The following is a 19,188-nucleotide window of genomic DNA, read 5'->3' as shown; positions in this document are numbered from 1 at the left end:
ATGTTGGAGAGTGCATTTGGGTTAATGGGTGTGTGTTTCCATGACTGTGATTGAATGTGATGGGCCTCATTGAATGTGTGTGTGTGTGTGTGTGTGTGTGTGTGTGTGTGTGTGTGTGTGTGTGTGTGTGTGTGCGCGTGAATATTGGTGGGTGTCTTGTCAACATGATCCATGGTCCACTAGGACAGATGATAATAAGTTTTTTCTCACTGCAGGCCTAGCTCTCTCTGAATTGCATTTTCTCACTGACAAGGAAATTACCCATTACAAGCAATTTCACAAGCTGTGAGGATGTTTCTGAATCCTGGTATGTCTTTTTGTGTGAAATGTGGAACTAACATTGGGAAGTATATGCCTTCTATGAACTAAACTCATATTAGGAGATATTAGCTAAGGGTACTTTTATGGAGTCTGAGTTCATAATTATTTTGCTTTCAGGATAGAAATTTCAGAAAAACAAAAATTAAAATCAGATCTTGTCAGAGTTGGCTACTAAAACCAAATATTATTCAGAAGGAAATTTATCTGAATAATTTTTAAAACAACAGGAGAAATTACATTTTTACCAATGAATGAAACTCACCTCCAGTTTTTAGTATGGGGAGGACCTTCTTCCAAACGAAGCAATGCAAACCGAGCTGCACTGAGTGACAAACCTCGAATTCCATCTCCCCACTCTTTTTCTGCCCTTTTGGATGAAAAACAAAAAGTCAGACCAACTTGCAATTAAAGTTATAAAACATACTTAAAAACATATATGTACATATTATATTACAAGAAAACATAATTTATTTTATTATTTGTTTACCAGGGAAGTTGGCTGGTACACTGACTGGTACACTGACTCTTTTAGCCACAATCTTGGCTCAGAGAACAATCTAATTAAGATAAGTTGCATAAAGTGGTTTGTAAGGCAAATTCAGTAATGTAATAATTAATTTGTATTTTGTGATTACAATTTGAATGGATACACAAAATGTAAAGTAAATAACATAGGTTCATAGATAGGAACTAAGCTATCAGCCCAAGGGCCTAAGTAAGCCTAGCCAACAAGGTTCCCTGGCTTACGCCACCCAAGAAAGTTAATTTCCTGTGCCCCTGTCAAGCAGAGCCACAGAAGTGATCCCCAGGGTGTATTTCCTATTTCCCATCCACTCATCAATATTTTTCTTGAAGAGTTCTTATGAAGAACTTTGCTTGACATAGATGGGTAGCTTGTTCCAGAGTATAGGAAGTCTCTGGGACAGGAATCTATCCCTCCAGCATGTCCTGTTTATTGTGGTGACAAGGTTTAGGTCCCTAGAGGGTGTAACATGGAAGGATTGGGATTTCTTTAGGTGTAGCACGTCCAACAGCTCTAGGTTTAACATAGCTTTATATTGTTAGGGCAGAGAGCTCCTCGGAGTAGGCGGTATGCTACAGAGTAAAGCTGGAGTTTTTTGAGACGGTCAGTGTAGGGCATCTGTTTGAGGCCAGTAATCCTCTTTGTGAGGTACTTCCATGGCCTTTCCAGCTGCTGCAGATGTCTTGTGAGGTACATTCCAAAAGGGGCGTTGTACTCTATAATGGGTCTAATGAGTGCAGAGTAGAAGGGAACAATGACCTCTTTTTTCCTGGATGAGAACCCTTTTGTGATTAGGTGTGTCACATAGAAGGATTTCCTGACTACTGTGGCGATGTGATTATCAAAAGAGAGACTACTGTCCACCTGGGTCCCAAGGTCTCATCACACATTCAGCATTAAGTTGACTCCCGTTGATTTGGTAGTTCATGGGTACAGAGTTTTTACCAAAGGAGATGACAATGCACTTTTTGGCATTGAGCTTGAGGCCAAGTCTCTGACACCAGGCATCTGTCTCAGTGAGGCCCTTCTGTAGGATGTCCACATCATTTGGGGACTCAACTATGGCTCCTAGTTTGCAGTCATCTGTGAACGTCATTAGCCAGAGGCCTTTTATGTTAGCCTGTACTTCAGAGAAGTAAATACCAAACAGGAGAGGTCCCAGGACTGAACCCTGTGGTACTCCACTTGTCATTGGTTTGAAGTCAGATTTGGAGTCTGCAACTTTTACAGTGTGGGTTCTGTCAATGAGTCAGTTGGCAACCCATCTTGTGACATAGGGATTTATACCTAGTTTAGTGAGTTTAGCTATAATTCCAGAATGGGGGATGGTGTCGAAAGCCTTGCTGGGGTCAAGATAGGCTGTGTGAACTACCTTACCCTCGTCTATGGATTTGGTGACAGCCTCAAAGAAGTCGATCAGGTTCAGAAGCCATGATCTGTCTTTCATAAACCCGAAATGGGTGGGTTCCATAGTTTGGAGGTTACCAATGTCTTTGTTTATGAGTTCCATGATGACACGTTCCATGGCCTTGCAGACCAGGCTCATCAGGCTAATAGGGCGATAGTTCCCAAGATCAGTGGTGGCTCCCCCTTTGTGGAGTGGGATAACTGTTGATGTGCACCATTCAGTGGGCACAAAGCCTGATGTGAGACTATGATTGCACATGGTGCTTAGGTGGGAGCCAGTTCGTTCTGAAGTTCATGTAAAACACATAGATAGGCTACCCAGTGCTTACCACTCCCACTGATAAGCTAGAAGGCTTCCCTCCAACACAGAAAGGCTTGGGGGGGCTCAGAAACTTACAAGCAGTCCTGGATACAGCAAATCTGTATCTGGATGAGACTAGTTACAGGGAAGGTGAAAAACAAGGGCAAACGTGGGCTTTTAAACCAGAAAGTTGAAAGAGATGGAAAAACTGCCCAAATGGCCAATAAACTACAATTTCTGGGCCAGAAACCACTGTTGTGGTAGATAGGCTACCTAGTACTTACCACTCCCACTGATAAACTAAAAGGCTTCCCTCCAACACAGAAAGGATTTGGGGATCAGAAGCTTACAAGCAGTCCTGGATACAGCAAATCTGTATCTGGACTAGACTAGTTACAGGAAAGGTGGGAAACAAAGGCAAATGTGGGCTTTTAAACCAGAAGGTTGATAGAGATGGAAAAACTGCCCAAACGGCCAATAAACTACAATTTCTGGGCCAGAAACCACTCTTGTGGTAGATAGTCTACCTAGTGCTTACTACTCCCACTGATAAGCTAGAAGGCTTCCCTCCAACACAGAAAGGCTTGGGGGGAGCTCGGAAGCTTACAAACAGTCCTGGATACAGCAAATCTGTATCTGGACTAGACTAGTTACAGGAAAGATGGGAAACAAGTGTAAATGCAGGCTTTTAAACCAGAAAGTTGAAAGAGATGGAAAAATTGCCACACGGCCAATAAACTACAATTTCTGGGCCAGAAACCACTCTTGTGGTAGATAGGCTACCTAGTGCTTACCACTCCCACTGATAAGCTAGAAGGCTTCCCTCCAACACAGAAAGGCTTTGGGGGCTCAGAAGCCTACAAATAGTCCTGGTTATAGCAAATCTGTATCTGGACTAGACTAGTTACAAGAAAGGCAGGAAACAAGCTTAGAATTTTTTTTTGGAAAGTGGGAAGGGAGAAAGGAGAAACAAAAGATAATTCAAAATTAATGATTAAGTGGCTTGCCCTTCACAAATGTTTTCTCTGTATTAGATAGAATGAGCTAGTGACACTAGACTGGAATAGAGCTGGGACAGAGCTGAACAGATGGGACTTGTAGGAGTGTCCGAAGTCAAAGTATGATCTCACTGTACTTGGTTGAGTGAGTCTATCTCATTTGATAGACCCAGGAGGAGTGTTCAAACACAAATTTACAGGAGGGGCGGGCAATTCCAAAGCCACCAAGATTAATGCCAGAACCAGAACAAGAACAGGGAGGGTGGGTGGGAAACTAACTGCAGAGACAGAGAGAGAGAGAGAGACCACAGTATTCTATGAAACAATGAAATAGAAAGCTAAATAACTACAGAGAGACACAGACCACAATATTCAATGAAACAATTAAATAGACAAAAAAATAAAATGTAGTACAATCTTTAACACTGCAAGTTTGTACTTAACTCAGCTAGTAATGCAGTTGATTGTAGGTATGTAGCAGAAGCAAAACAACTTGGATATTGAACAGTAATAAATTCAAAGATATGTGACTAACACTTACAAATACAGAGAAACCCTCTAGGCTAAGAGTTTAACACCGAATATCAATGCAGTGAAACACAATAGCCCCCACTAACTGCAGAGATAGAGAGAGACCACAGTATTCTATGAAACAATTAAATAGAAAATAAATAACTACAGAGAGAGACACAGACTACAGTATTCAATGAAACAATTAAATAGACAAAAAATAAAATGCAGTACAATCTGTAACACTGCAAGTTTGTACTTAACTCAGCTAGTAATGCAGTTGATTGTAGGTATGTAGCAGAAGTCAAACAACTCAGATATTGAGCAGTAACAATACATAAAACATAAATCTGTATAGTGTAAGACTGCATACCATGTACAATATGTACAAAGTATAAAACAGACTGCATTTAGATATGAATTGCATTTGTATATGAATATACAAAATTGCACAGCTAATGACAAGATAATGTTTATTACAAGAGAAAACTGTGTTAAAATTTATAGCCTAGCATCTTTAGAGAATTACCTCTATAATTCCACTGCATATAGCTTAACTTGGCCCTTGACCCCACTTACTGTTTTTTAGTTACAATATGGGTCACAATAAAGTTATTCTAATATCCGGGCCTTAAGTTGTCCTAAGGTAAGTCAAGAACAGAATATGCAATATTCCTTGAGACTGTTATTAACCCTGTTATGTACATAGGCTCATAGGGAAGCCACAGGCTGGCTGCCCTTGCAGACCATTGCATAGCATAACCAAATTACCTTCAAGTGTGAGAATCAAATCTTCTGCCTTGTGTCTGTGAGGTAAACACTTTAATCATATTGCCAGCCTCCAAACACATAAAAGGCTGGTAGTCTCTGCATAAAAATGGTGTGCAAGTTAGAAGTGCATTTTGAGTTTTATATCTAGAATTTAAAATGTCACATTTCTTTGCTTTTATATTGGCAGTCCAGTCCTTATGTAATTATTATTTTTTTTATTTTATTTTTTAATTATGCAGGACTATCTAAACACAACTTCCTCTTTTCAGGCGTGTTCTGGAAGCTTTGGTTTAGATAAGATCTTCCTTTGTCACCAAGTTTGTAAGAGCAAGATGGAATCAAACCCAGGTTTCAGAGGAGAAATCTCATTATCAGTTCAGGAAGGTATCTCTCCCTGTGCAATGCTATCCGATTATGATATAGCTACTGAATGTCCCCTGTGTTTTGCAGTGTAGTACTTACATTTCCCTGCGTAAATGTTGTAATTCAGAGGGCTCTTGAGTTCCTTATATGTCTCCCAGGCAGGAAATACATGTTTGTTTCAGTAAAATTTTAGAGGTGATGTTCCCCAGTAGTACTTTAGTAACTAAGCTGCCAGCATTCAGACCACATTTTAAAAACTAGAAAATATCACATTCCATTCATGTGGTCAAGAAAACAAAGTGATGTGCCAGAAATATTGTGCAATTGTATTTACAAGCATTACATTTATTGGGGAGTTTGACAAAAGAATGAATGCAGCATGATTCTCCTTTTAATACATTTTATCTTCAGATTCTTAATAGAATATTTCTGAGATATTTTTTTTATTGACAACTAATTTATACTTAAAAGTCAATGCTTTCAACCAAATTAAAACTGCTTTAAATAATATAAACGTTGAAGCAATGTATCCAAATATGTATGTAGTGCAGGGAGCACAGAGGTAACACTCCAGTATCAGTGAAAAAAGATAAACATTTTAACTGCTTTCCTAGCATGAGATGTTGCGCACCCTTAACAATTGTTATAATCAAGTCTTGAGCTAGGGACATTTCCATGTGACAAACAATAGAGACAAGAGATAAATAAATTTTAAAAGCTGTTAGAACTTCACTCTAGCAAACTTATAAACAAAAAATGTGGCAGAACTAAGTGTCTAAAGGCTTTTAAAGCTATTTGTTCTTCAGAGTAATACTTTGGGCAGGATCCACGAAGCCTCCGTGTAAGAGTTATAACTCATACACGGAGGCTGCAGTTAAACGGAGTGATGTCAGCATGCTCTGCATATTAATGAGAGCATGCTGAATCACACTGAAGGCCAACACGGTCCGTGTAAGACAGTAGGGGGCGTGTCCGTAGGCCGAGCCCTGTAAGCGGACATGCCCCCAGAAGAGGAAAAGTACCCAAAGGAAACACCCACGACAGAGTCCACGGAAATGTGAATAAACAGAACACAACACAACACATGCCCCCACAGACTATGAACAGAAAACATATAAATAAACATGTTTCATATTTTTTTTTAAATTGTAAAAATGTTTAACCGTGAGTGCGCTCATTTGCGCGGGCGTGCCCATAGCGCAGCTACAGTTAGCAGTCAGTGGGAAAGCATATAAGAACTAAATATGCAAAATAAGCCAGGAAGCAATAGCGTAGCGGTAGAGATGTTGGCTGAAGAGCAGGCATTCATGGTTCGAGCCCCCACAACACCAATTTTTTTTTTGCAAAATAAGCAGGAAACAAGTCCCTGACAAATATGTACACATAAAATCACAAGTTATGTAAAATGTAATGAAATAGCCCATTTATATTGAAGACATGTGAGGTAACAAAAGAATAAAAATTGCCAGATGTGCTCATAGCTGAGCTACAGTTTAACAGAGTGAGTGCATCTGCCCGTAGATGAGCAGTGGTTTAACTGGTGCAAAATGAGTGCCCGTAGCTGAGCAGTGGTCTAACATGCTAAATCTATGTGCCCTTAACTGAGCTGAGCGGAATATGCATGCCGATAGCCAAATGAGGCATAAAGCAGCGTACCCCGTTTGCGCGGAGCTGCGCCATGCGCAAACGAGCTAACCGATGGACAACGTTCAGCAAGCCGTATCAAAACTGCCTTTACACAGACACACCCCTCAGCATGTCTAGACAGTCATGAAAAATAAAAAGCAGTGGCCAGGTTCGAACCCAGGATACTATACACCATAGTCAAGGTACAGAACCACTAAGCCACGACAGCAGTACCTGTAAATGCAATAATAGCTAATATATAGGAATGAATACAAACTAGAGCATGACAATGCAGGTTTACTGAAGTTGATACAATTCCAAAATGGCCAATCACAGATATGTGTGGGAAAAACAGACTATATAAGCCCCATAGGCGGGAATACACAGCATAAACGATTGTAGAACAGACCTGCAGGCAGAATGACAGGAGTAGGAGAGGGTAGTCGCTTTCGAGCACAGAGGTGGGGTGTTGAGGAGTCCAGGTACATGGCCTGGCTCCTAGTCCATAATCATGAGGCCCAACTCATGCAGGGCCAGGTCCTCTGGGGAGCATACAGGGCTGAGGCGTGGGACCGGTTGGCTCATGATCTCACCAGTGCCACAGGGATTCCAAGGACTGGTGAGCAGGTCCGTCACCACCATGCGGACCTGAAGAGACGCAAGCAGGACCAACTGAACCTTTGGATCCAGGAGGCCCGGCAAACACCCAACGCCCACTACTGAGTAAGTAACATTTAATTATGTATGTAAAAATTAAACTAGCTGATATTATGGAGATGTGTATTCCAATATTACTTCATTTATATTACAGCTGCAGGTGTCCGTTCTGCGAACCGCAGAGCCTATGGTGATAGGCTGGTGCGGTTGCGCCACCAGGCAGGTCAGTAATCCACTACCAGTAACTGTAAAGAAATATAAAAGTATGACAGTCAGCAAAAGAGTGCAGTGTAGTCAGTAAGGAATAAAATCTGCAAGTAACAGTGTGAAAGTGTATGCAAGTATTGCTTGATTACAAGAGTTTTCAGCCTGTAAGTTTAACCTAAACATGAAACTGTCCGACATGTATTCTGAAATAAAAATGCCCTGCCTGTAAGAAAATAGTACACAACCTGCAGCAGGCTGAAAAGTATAGCTGCAGAAGATGATGAAAGCACATGTGTGAAATATATCCCTGTGGAAATACTGAAACATGACAGAAGTGAGACTGCTGGAAAGGATTGTAATAACTACTGTTAAAACATGTCAATAAAGCCTAGAAGTAACATCCTGAATAGTAAAATGAAAGCAAGTGAGAGAGTGTGAGAAAGTGTCATGAATCCAGCAATACAGTAGTAATAACCCCTGAATAAAGTATACTGCAGTCAAGACAGAATGAAATGCATGTGAGATTCAAAACCAAACAGCTTAATCTGTTCAAAGTGTTGCTGCATGTGGAATGTGCATCCCAAAATCTGGATATGTTGCTCTCAGTCTGAAATACGCAGATAGGATGATTGTCTGATATACCAAACATCCACACTTGTCTACAGCTATATAAAGCAAATGTAGCAAGATGATGTAGCTGAACAAAGCTAGATATGAATGTATATGAAGAACACTAAAATGTATATTGATGTTGCAGTAACAGTCCTATCACCAAGGTGAAATAGTTATCATATAGGAAACTGTAGTTAGAACAGTAGTGTGTATATAATTGTAGCTATTAGAAATGTACAGCATATGTATTGTTATTCGAAGGTGTTAATATTACTGTCTTTACCCCACCCTATAACCACATTTAACCCATTCCACGTGAAAATGGTATGTGCAATCACAATTAACACCCCTGGACGTTTGTCCTGTTGGGTCATATATATCTGCATGTCTGTTGATGCATCTGCCCTGTTCATACATCCGCACCTGATGGCCTGTTGCCATCAATTAACCCTGCATGTTGTTGGACTGTGTATTTCTGTTCAAATAATGCATGTGTTATGCACGCTGTTCAATGGTGTGAATATCTGGGTGTTTGGTTAATGGGAATACTAATGCATGCTGTTACAACTAATTGTGAATGGTGTTAATATTACTGTCTTTACCCCACCCTATAACTACATATAACCCATTCCACGTGAAAATGGTATGTGCAATCACAATTAACACCCCTGGATGTTTGTCCTGTTGGGTCATATATATCTGCATGTCTGTTGATGCATCTGCCCTGTTCATACATCCGCACCTGATGGCCTGTTGCCATCAATTAACCATGCATGTTGTTGGACTGTGTATTTCTGTTCAAATAATGCATGTGTTATGCACGCTGTTCAATGGTGTGAATATCTGGGTGTTTGGTTAATGGGAATACTAATGCATGCTGTTACAACTAATTGTGAATGGTATTATATGTCACTAACCCAAACTGTCATGACATAATGCAAAACATAGGACGACAGGGAAGGCAGGTTCCAGCGGACCCACCTCTCCCACCTCAGCTGGCGAGTGCACCTGGCACTAGTGCCGAGTCCGGACCCTCCTCCGGTGGCCCTGTGCCACCTGTGGGTGGAAGCGCTGCAGGGGATGGGGCTCGCCCCCCCTCTGCAAGTCTGGCCGGAGGAGAACCACCACTCACCCTCCGTAGCGTCCGAACTGTGGTGCGTAGGGAGATTCGGGACTCTGTCCTTGAGCCCCTACGCCAGCTCGAGGCACGGGTGGCACAACTAACGGGCATGCCTGTTGCCCCGCCTACACAGCCCCCAGCACAGCCCCGTCCTGGGCAGTGAAGGAACAGTGGCAACTGCCTATTGGTGGGGATATCAGTTCCACTGTTACCATCTGTGGGCTCATGGGCTCTGGATATCCAAACCTCCATCCCCGTCAATTGTGTAACCCCCCCACATGTGTCATACACCGCCCCTGTATGCGTCTTGTTTGTCTTGTCTGTTTACCTACCCAACCTACCTCCCCAGCTGTACCGACTTCCTTCACCTGACATACCACTCTCACCTGAAAAAAAAAAAAAAAAAAAAGGGCACTCTGTACCCACAAAAAAATTACGCCCCATACATAGCTGCCCATTCCGCACACATGTCTGCTGGACATGGAACCTATCAATTACAATTGGCTGTACAACAAGTAGTATTGTTGTCCTGACACATCTCTCAGGGGTGGAAGGTTTCAAATGTCACACCAAATTACATACATATGCACAGCTGTTGCTGATGAAGAAATGGGCAGCTATGGGCCTTACCTACATCCCTCCTGCACATCCCAAGCTTGTTTCCCTACTGTCTTACCCTCTTTGTGACCCCTTTTTCACCACTTTCCTGTCTCCCCATTTTCTTTTCTTTCAAAGAAAATAGCGCGGGAGTGCGCCAGAGTAAGCACCGTTAAGTGGTTGTAAGCGGGTGTGCGCGGAGCTAACCGCCAGTGCGCATGCGTGAGCTCTGTGCAAACCAGCGGTAGCCCGGTTACAACTGCTTAAAAGTGCCTTAGTCACTGTGATTGACAGGTCCTGTACTCAGTTCAAAAGAAAAATAAAGTCCCACTGTCAGTCCCGAACCCAGGACCTTGGAAACACTAGTCTGTACGACCTATCACTAAGCCATGACTCTTATACAAAAACATTGTGCTAAAATAAATATAACATGTAATAGTAGGGATGAATGTAAAGGGAATATAGGATGTGTAGTACACAAATCATGTCATTTAAAATAAATTGCAAAACTACATGATTTCCATAATAGTAGTGTGTGAACAGAAACAGCCATGCTAGTTGGCAGCTTGTAGATAATAAGGTCAGTTAAAGTACATAGATATATGTATGCATATGTACATATATATATATATATATATATATATATATATATATATATATATATATATATATAAATATATCTATATATAGTTGTAGGAGTCAATGTGCATACACACTTGCTACAGGGAACATGAGAGAGGAATGGAGAATTGTGAATATACAACACAGCCTGAAGCATGAGAGAGATACTAACCTTTACAGTCACAGAACACTGTCCACAGCATACCAGCATGGTCCCCGCCCTCACAATCTGAAAGGGCAACGCCTATCCCACATACCCTTTTATAGCACTGACCTGAAATCACAGTGAGAACTGCAATCAGTACACAACTGGCTGTATGCAATTAGCAAATGCTGGCTTACAATTGGTGCAGAGGCCATCACATGGACCTATGCAGATACCTACAAAAGCATCCAGTGCTAACACTCCCCACATGAAATACATTCATTGCATTGTCTGTAAGCAGACAGAGGGAGAGCGAGAAGTGAGAGAGAGAGAGAGAGAGCAAAAAAAAAATAAAAACCAGACACTGTGACTCTGTAACCCGAAGCTGTCAGCACTGACAGTAGCAGCAGCAGCAAGCAGAAGCTGTGGTAACGCAACCAGCCGCGACAAACAGAGGTAATGCAAAGTAGCAGGTTAATAGTGTGCATACTGTGAACCCTCCAAATGTGTCATAGGTCTGTATCCATAGGTATGTCCATGTGATATGTTGTGTGTACGTAGTTCCACCAAAAGGAGATGACCATACATCACATGTCAATCAGTCATAGGCCAGGATCCTGGCAGCATGTGTCTGTGCGTTGGCCCAGCAATGGCTGTAGTGACTGCTTTGAAATGTCAGCCAGGCTCAAAAGTCAGGATCAGCCCATCCCAAATGCACACTGGCTGGGAACAAGTGTCTGCAGGTACCTCATGTCACTGCATATGCATCCCATACTGCATAATTCCATAGCTTAGCAGACCAGGCCCGTTATGCATATGATGTGGTAATTCCCAGGGTCAGTCGAGGTGCCCCCTTAGTGGTGTGGGACCACTGTTGTTGTATGCCACTGTCCAGGTACATATCCTGTAGCACGGCCAAGATAAACTATCAGTGTTACATGCGGTGGTATGTCCTCTCAGAGTGCCGGTAGCACACATCCAGGGGGACCACGAGGTCACAGTGATGCTGTGTGTTCTCCTCTGCTGAGGGCGGCCCTCACCTGGACATGTGAGATGATAGGGATGTTACATCCAGCTGGGATAAATATTTCAAAGGTGGGGGAGAAGGAGGGGGGATATGTGCACCGAACATGTCTGCAGGATTGTTGCCAATATCCGTGTGTTTGGTGAATGTTAAGTAGGTGTGGATTAACACAGAGCATATCTGAGGCATGTGGTCCATATGTGTAACATAACTGAAGAAGGCCTTGTGGTCATCCATAGTGTTTGTGTCCATTTCCCTCCCAGAGTAGGCCGTGGCTGTTGTTATGTCAGACCGTAGCGTAGTACCAGTGCTGACCACAGATGCCTACCCTTAATGTGAATGTGCTCTGTCCTGCAGTAGCCTCCTGCTATTGTTATACAATCTGCCTCTGTCTGGGGTCCACCGGACAGGATGCCTAACCTTTGTGCATAGGGTCTGGGTTAGACATGTGTGTGCAAGTGTCATGCAATCCGTGGCATGTCCGTGGTAAGCATTTGCAAAGGGGTCAGCAGTGTGGCTTGTGGCTTCCACTGGCCCAGTGTGCTGCATGGATGCCATCTCAGTCCCAGCAAGTGAATAACTGTCTAATCACATACATATCAAAGTAGTCTACTGTGCTGGTGGTGGTGGTGGGATATGTATATCCAGGCTGAGTAACGTCTGTCCACATCACAGTAGTGGACGGTGTCCCACATACAGTACCTTGGGATGAACCCCCAGATTGAGGTTGTGCATTGCACCTGTCAGTGTGTGCTGACCGATGGGGCATGCTACTATGTTGTGTGGAATGTGGCAGGTATTGTTGCACAGGTGTTGGCTGAGCACTGATATCTGGCCATGTACCTGTGTATCCACCATGATACACACACATGCAACATATGGGAGTAGTAGTAGTATATCACTACACATGAGTATCATGTATAGTATGTGTGCCATATATTGCTGACATGGTCTGCTGATATCCTGTCTGTGTTCTCTTCCAGGGAGATGGCGTGACAGCGTAACCCCGCCTACTCTGTGGCGGAAGATGAGGAGATCCACCAGAGCCTGGTGCGGGAGTATGACATCCTGTTTTCCCGCACCAGTCAGAACCAGCAGGAGAGGGCCGCACTGTGGCAAGACCTTGTCCATAGGGTAAATGATATTGGCACGCATAACAGGACATATGAGCAGGTATGACATCACTGCAGTGATTTAATCCAAAGTGTCCGGCAGCGTGCATCAGATATCCACAGGCAACAGGTCGCCACAGGAGGTGGGGTGGCCACACATCCCCCCCTCACCAGACTGGAGGGGCTACTCCTAAGTGTTGTGGCTCCAGCCCCGGAACACCAACAGCAGCACACCTGCATTATGATGGAGGCTGGTTCCACACAGCAGCACGACATGGAGCGTGCAGGTAATATGCCATATGTACACCTGACTGTTCTGTACACTGTATCATATGCAATATCAATGGCACAGATGTGCCCACTGACATTAATCTCATCATTTCTGCAGGTCCCTCCAGGGTTACAGCGAGACAGGCCATCCATGCTGGTGAGTGTGTTTAACATAACCTATAATAGTCCTGATAATGCTAGTAACAGTAGTGTAACTCAGTAGTGCTCTGTGTGTATACTGCAGGGTGCGCATGTGTGCATGTGTGCAGGTGTGCCTGTGCCCATGTGTGCATGTGTGCAGGTGTGCCTGTGTCCATGTGTGCATCTGTGCATGTGTGCCTGTGTCCATGTGTGCATGTGTGCATGTGTGCATGTGTGCCTGTGTCCACGTGTGCATGTGTGCATGTGTACACGTGACCATGTGTGCATGTGTGCATGTGTGCATGTGAACACGTGTGCATGTGTGCATGTGTCCATGTGTGCATGTGTCCACATGTGCATGTGTGCATGTGTCCACGTGTGCATGTGTCCACGTGTGCATGTGTGCATGTGTGCATGTGTCCATGTGTGCATGTGTGCATGTGTGTATAAGTGCATCACTGGTAACAATGTCTGGAGACTGTAAACTGTTTCCTGTCTTCATCCCACAGGTTCTGGGGCTGCTCTGGTGACCTGCAGCAGGGAACCTGAATCCTGTGCCATGGCTACTGGTAATGATGATATTTGTGTAATGGTACAGGAAGGTGTGTCAGGGTCTGCCATTGGTCAGCCAATTGACAGTACACAGCTGTCAACTCCATCATTGCGCACAGTCATCCTGCCTGTACATCCTTTGTCACCATTGTCCCTAGGTGATGGACAGGATACAGCGGGCATAGACCAGGGAAATGTGGTACCTGTGGCACATGCATCCCCACACAGCAGCCATGGGCAGGGTCCTCCGATGGTACCACACAGACAGTTGCCCATGGGTTCTCGTGGGAGCATCCGTGGGCGTACTGCCTCTGGCCAACGTGCCCAAAGAGGTCTGTCAACCTCAGCTATGTTTCGGACTGTCGTGCAGGCTCAGTCACGTATGGAAAGGTACACCAGACAGGGTCTGAGGGAGCTCAGAGCATGTCGCACAGCCATGACAGACAGTATGCGTGACATTGCGGATGCTATCCGTAACTTCACCGATGTCATAGACAGACGTTGTGGGGACATATTACAGCAGTTCCACAACCAGATGTCCATGAGCCAGGGCAATGGTGGGCGTTTGCGGCGTCGACGTGGCCGTATGCCGGCAGCAGCAGCAGCTGGCAGTCGGCGCAGATGACAACAGGCTCGCGCACGCCCCCATAGTGCCAGCAGCAGCCCCAGCAATGCTGGGTCTGTGCTGTCATCAGAATGCCCCAGGAGACCACGTGCATGTGGCTCTGGACAGTCCCAACAGGGACATGTGTCCAGTCAACACACCCCCGCTTCTGATGACAGCACCCAGTCCGGCTTTGTACTGGATACGGTCCGTAGCACCCCTGCCAGGCACAGGTACCGTGTCCGTGCACACAGACACTGATCTGTATATCCTGCCAGGTGCAGTCTGTGGCTGTCCACAAACCCCTGTATATGGCAGCCATGAGGTGGAACTGTGTGCGTGCATACACACATGCGCAATGTTAACACTTAGGGCAACCACATACACGCACACACTGCACCAACACTGCCCCACCCTGTACTGCTGACCCTCATCAACACACATACACACACATGTCAATTGGTGGTATCAGTGGCTGACTCAGGCATACCTAATCCACACCCTGTGCATATGATGACACTGTGCCACCTCCTGCAATCTCCAACATCATTGCGGGAACAGGTAAACACGTTGCTGATGCACAGGGTGACTACATAGATGTGTATTAGGAGTATCATGTTAGTAACAGTACAGTGTGCTGCTATGACTGTGTGTTTATCCCAGCATGCCTGCTGTAGTAACTGTATGAATGTCCTGAATTGTTATCTGCACCCATAGTACATACCAAAGTATAACAGCTGCACATAATTGCATGCCGGTGGCAAGGTTGTCAACAGATAGCCGCATACATGGGTAGCACAGGGGGAAAGCTAACGCAAGTAGTGATATGCAATGGTGGACATGTGCAGTAATGGTGTCAAGTTGCCCACAATGACTATGCCATGTGGATGTTCGCGCATGTAGATATGTGTGCAGTACCAATGTAATCCAAATCACAAATAAGTATGACATAATATCGGTTCTACCATGGGCATCTGTGCTGCGTATTCCTGGGTACATGTTGATAGTGCCTACATATTTGCATTGTTAGTTACTGTTATTGTTACCCCTTCTTTGTTGTATAATGCACTACTTCCAGCCCTGTTTACTGTAGCTTTGTTTGCATGCATGTTCGCTTGGGGTCCCCTGGAACACTGCTTACACCTGCAATGCAGAGTTACAGTGCTTCTGTAGACTGCTAGTGACATCTGCATAGCGATATGTATGTCAACTTTACACATGACAGAACGTCACTGTCTGTCCTGTACGCATGTACGTTGCCTGTGACACATTGCACACATCTTACCTGGCATGTACCCACGTGTGCAGTCATATATGTCAGTGCTATGAAACAGTAGCAGTCCACCCACACATACACACCTTCAGTATGTTGATCCCCATTGGCCCTATGTGTTGGTACTCACCATGGCAATCACACTACTAGGGTGGCATGTGCAAAGGTAACCTGTGAATCGCCTCTATGGTCCAGTCGTGGTTTATGTGAGTCATGTGTCATTGTCACAGCTGCCACATGTATGCAGTCAGCCATCACCCTTGGCCAGGAATGTACAACACATGCGTGGGATGCCACCACACAGCCAATCTGGGGACTGGTCTCTCTGAACCCAGTAATGCCATACCCTGTCAGGTGGCATGTCATATATACTACGTCCAGGACAAACGTCAACCCCAATCCCTGCTGCTACTATTGATAATACCCCTGAAGATGTTCCTGATAGGTTTGACCAGTCCTTTACTGAGACATTTCAGGCCCTAGCTAGTCATCTACCTCCTAGCTCCCCTGGTTCTGAAAGCAGCACCCCTAGAAAACTACTTGCGTCCAGCTGCCAACCAGTCGCCACTTCACTTCCCAGTACCTTGATTGTAACAGTGAAACCCACTACACTTTCTGCTGATCAACTCCCTGCCGAGTACCTATCAAAACCAGATGATGCTATTGCTTACCCCGTCTCAAAGGTAATCAAAGGAACCATGTTAGAATCTAACTTTCCCACCATCTGGAAAATGTCATATGTAATCCCACTTCACACAGGAGGCAGCTCTACTGAAGTCTCCAATTACAGGCCAATAGCTATACTCTCTCTACTTGCAGAGATTATGGAAACTTTCGTCATAGACAAGTCATGCACCACCTAATCCAAACTCGCATTATGGCAGACACTCAGCATGGCTTACGTCCTCATCACAGCACTACGTCAGGCCTCCTAGCCTTTACTAACACCATAAGCCATACTTGCAACAATAATTATAAATCCACAGCCCTCTTTTTGGATAATTCAAAGGCATACGATATGGTTGATCACCAACTTGTACTCCACACCCTGCAAAGACTGTCTAGATACTGAAGCCTTCCAATGGTGTCAATCCTACCTGCATGGTTGACAGCAGGCTGGCCTCTGGCAGAACAAACCCTCTAACCTTCTACCTAACACCCTCAGAGTACCACAAGGCTCTATACTAGGGCCCTTGCTGTCCTCCATCTTCATTAATGACCGTTATACTGTCATCCCAAAAGTCAGCTGTATCCAATATGCTGTATACTCTACTCTGATCTGCTCAGCCACATCTCCAGTAGAGTTATGGTCAGCTACCCAGACCACCTTTAATACAATAGCAAACTGGCTTTCTGAACATTGTCTGATCCTAAATCCCAATCAAACTAAACTGCTGTTATGTCACCAACACGTAGGTCTACCAGTTTCACCGTTACCATAACATCAACTGATGGCACAATAATCTCCCCTGACCCATCTCCGAAACTATTAGGTGTCATCATAGACAATAATCTCATATGTGACATACACGTTAACCAGATTAGCAAAGCCATCAATAGAAAAATAGGGTCACTTTACAGAATTAAAGCCTTCCTAGCCCCTCCAGCTAAAGGTGCCATAGCTCGCTCACACCTTGTTTCAACCCTTCTGTATGCATCCCCTCTACTCTCGAATATGAACAAGACTGTCCTTAACAAACACTCGATTTGCTACAACCACATTGCCAGGTTTGCCACTGGCCCACCTTTTAGGACACATCATTGCATCAATCTAAATCAGCTTGGTTGGCTTGCAATACCCAGCCTAATACAGTATAATCAACTGATTATGGCCTATAAAATCCTCTATAATCCAGACAATACTCCTGCACTTCAAATATTATCACCCCCTATAACAATCCTAGACCGCTTTGATCCTCTAACAAAGTACTACTTCAGACTAGCAAGTTTAATAACACAGCTGGTGATTCTCTCTTTGCAAACCCTGTAAGTAGATCCTGGAACTCACTTCCAGCTGATATTACCCTACTGTCCACCTTAGGTCAATTTAACAGTAGACTCAAACAACATTTGTCACTTAACTGGCTATGTCAATGTATCAAGCCTGGCTAACTCGAATGTGTAACTTCTGTGAACCACTTTACTGTGTAATTTTAATTTAATCCTGGCTTGTGCTCAGGTCTAACATTAACCTGTGGCACATGTTTGGCTTGCTTACTTATGTAATCTCTGTAAATAATCTGTTTGTAATATGTAATGCTAGTATTATGTAATGCTTTATCTGCTACCCTCATAGCTTGTCTCCATGGGCCTCCCCTGGAAATGGACATGCATCCAGTTGGGCTATCCCAGTCAATAAATGTAGGATAAATAAATAAATCAATACAATATATTACAGTGACGACAATACCAGTCAGACATTGACACACACTGACAGCATGCTGAACACACTGGGGCATATGTGGGGACTCAGACTAGCAGCCTGCCTGGGCATCACACACCTCCACAGCTGGAACACAGGCATATGTTCCGTCGGAACAGAGCACATGCCACACACTCACAGCCTGTAGGGCTACACAACACACCTGCTACAGACGTGTCAGGTAAGTGTCATGTGTGCTGCACTGGGGTCCCGCTCAACAGGCTGTATCTGGTGAAGGTCACAGTGATATGACTCAGGGGCACTATGGTCCACCACAGCACACATGCATACAGGTCAGTCAGAGGCATGGACAGATATGACTCACTCATTGACCATGCCAGTGTGGCTGCCTGAGACATACCTCCCTGGACTACATGATAGGGAACATAGAATGGATCTCTCAGCATGTGGCACAGGCCAGTATGAGCCTGATGTTGGTTGCCAACATACCCTCACCAGGTATTCTACCACTATATGTGGGAAGGCTGTTGTATGTCTACATTATGCTTAGTCTCCACTGTCATTCAGAGGGTATCCACTGGCTGTCAACGTGTGCTTACATGCTAGGGAAGCCACAATGATGTGCACGGGTCATCTTGCACGTGACACCCATGGCCCGATGTATAATGGCAAGGCTCCTTGGTACACACATACTGCCTTATGCTGCAGTACATGGTTTACATAGCGACCTCCATGGGTATCACACAGGTTAGGACACTAACAGTGCTGCTACACAACAACAGCAGTGTACACCGGAAGATGCATGCACCAGACACTGCCCTCAGCACGGTGAACTGCAATGTCTGTGCAGTACCAGATTCATGATTCATGGCTCACAGGTGTTACCCATCACTGACAGGTTATGCCCCATACCATGCCTGTCATCCCCTACACATGTAACACACATGGATAGGGGGGTGGTATCCCAGGGTAACACAGATACACACACCTCCAGGTTGTTGGCACAGCACAAACCATCAGGACCTACTCATGTGCAGCTGACAGTGTGTC

At 44.5% G+C, this 19,188-nt stretch overlaps 1 protein-coding gene across 1 annotated transcript in view; it reads right to left on the bottom strand.

The window, feature by feature from the left end:
* SLC12A5 (solute carrier family 12 member 5) overlaps window positions 1-19,188 on the bottom strand; it is a 1,753,644-nt gene that overhangs the window by 335,785 nt on the left and 1,398,671 nt on the right. Inside the window, exon 16 of the mRNA XM_044090243.1 lies at window positions 584-688. Coding sequence (XP_043946178.1) covers window positions 584-688 — 105 coding nt within the window. The remainder of the gene's footprint in view (window positions 1-583; window positions 689-19,188) is intronic.

Source organism: Protopterus annectens, chromosome 12.part0 (genome assembly GCF_019279795.1).
Source record: "Protopterus annectens isolate FY-2018-M chromosome 12.part0, PAN1.0, whole genome shotgun sequence".
Classification (NCBI taxonomy): Eukaryota; Metazoa; Chordata; order Ceratodontiformes; family Protopteridae; genus Protopterus; species Protopterus annectens.
Note: the sequence above shows the minus strand (reverse complement) of the source record. Positions and strands in the feature narration are given on the sequence as shown.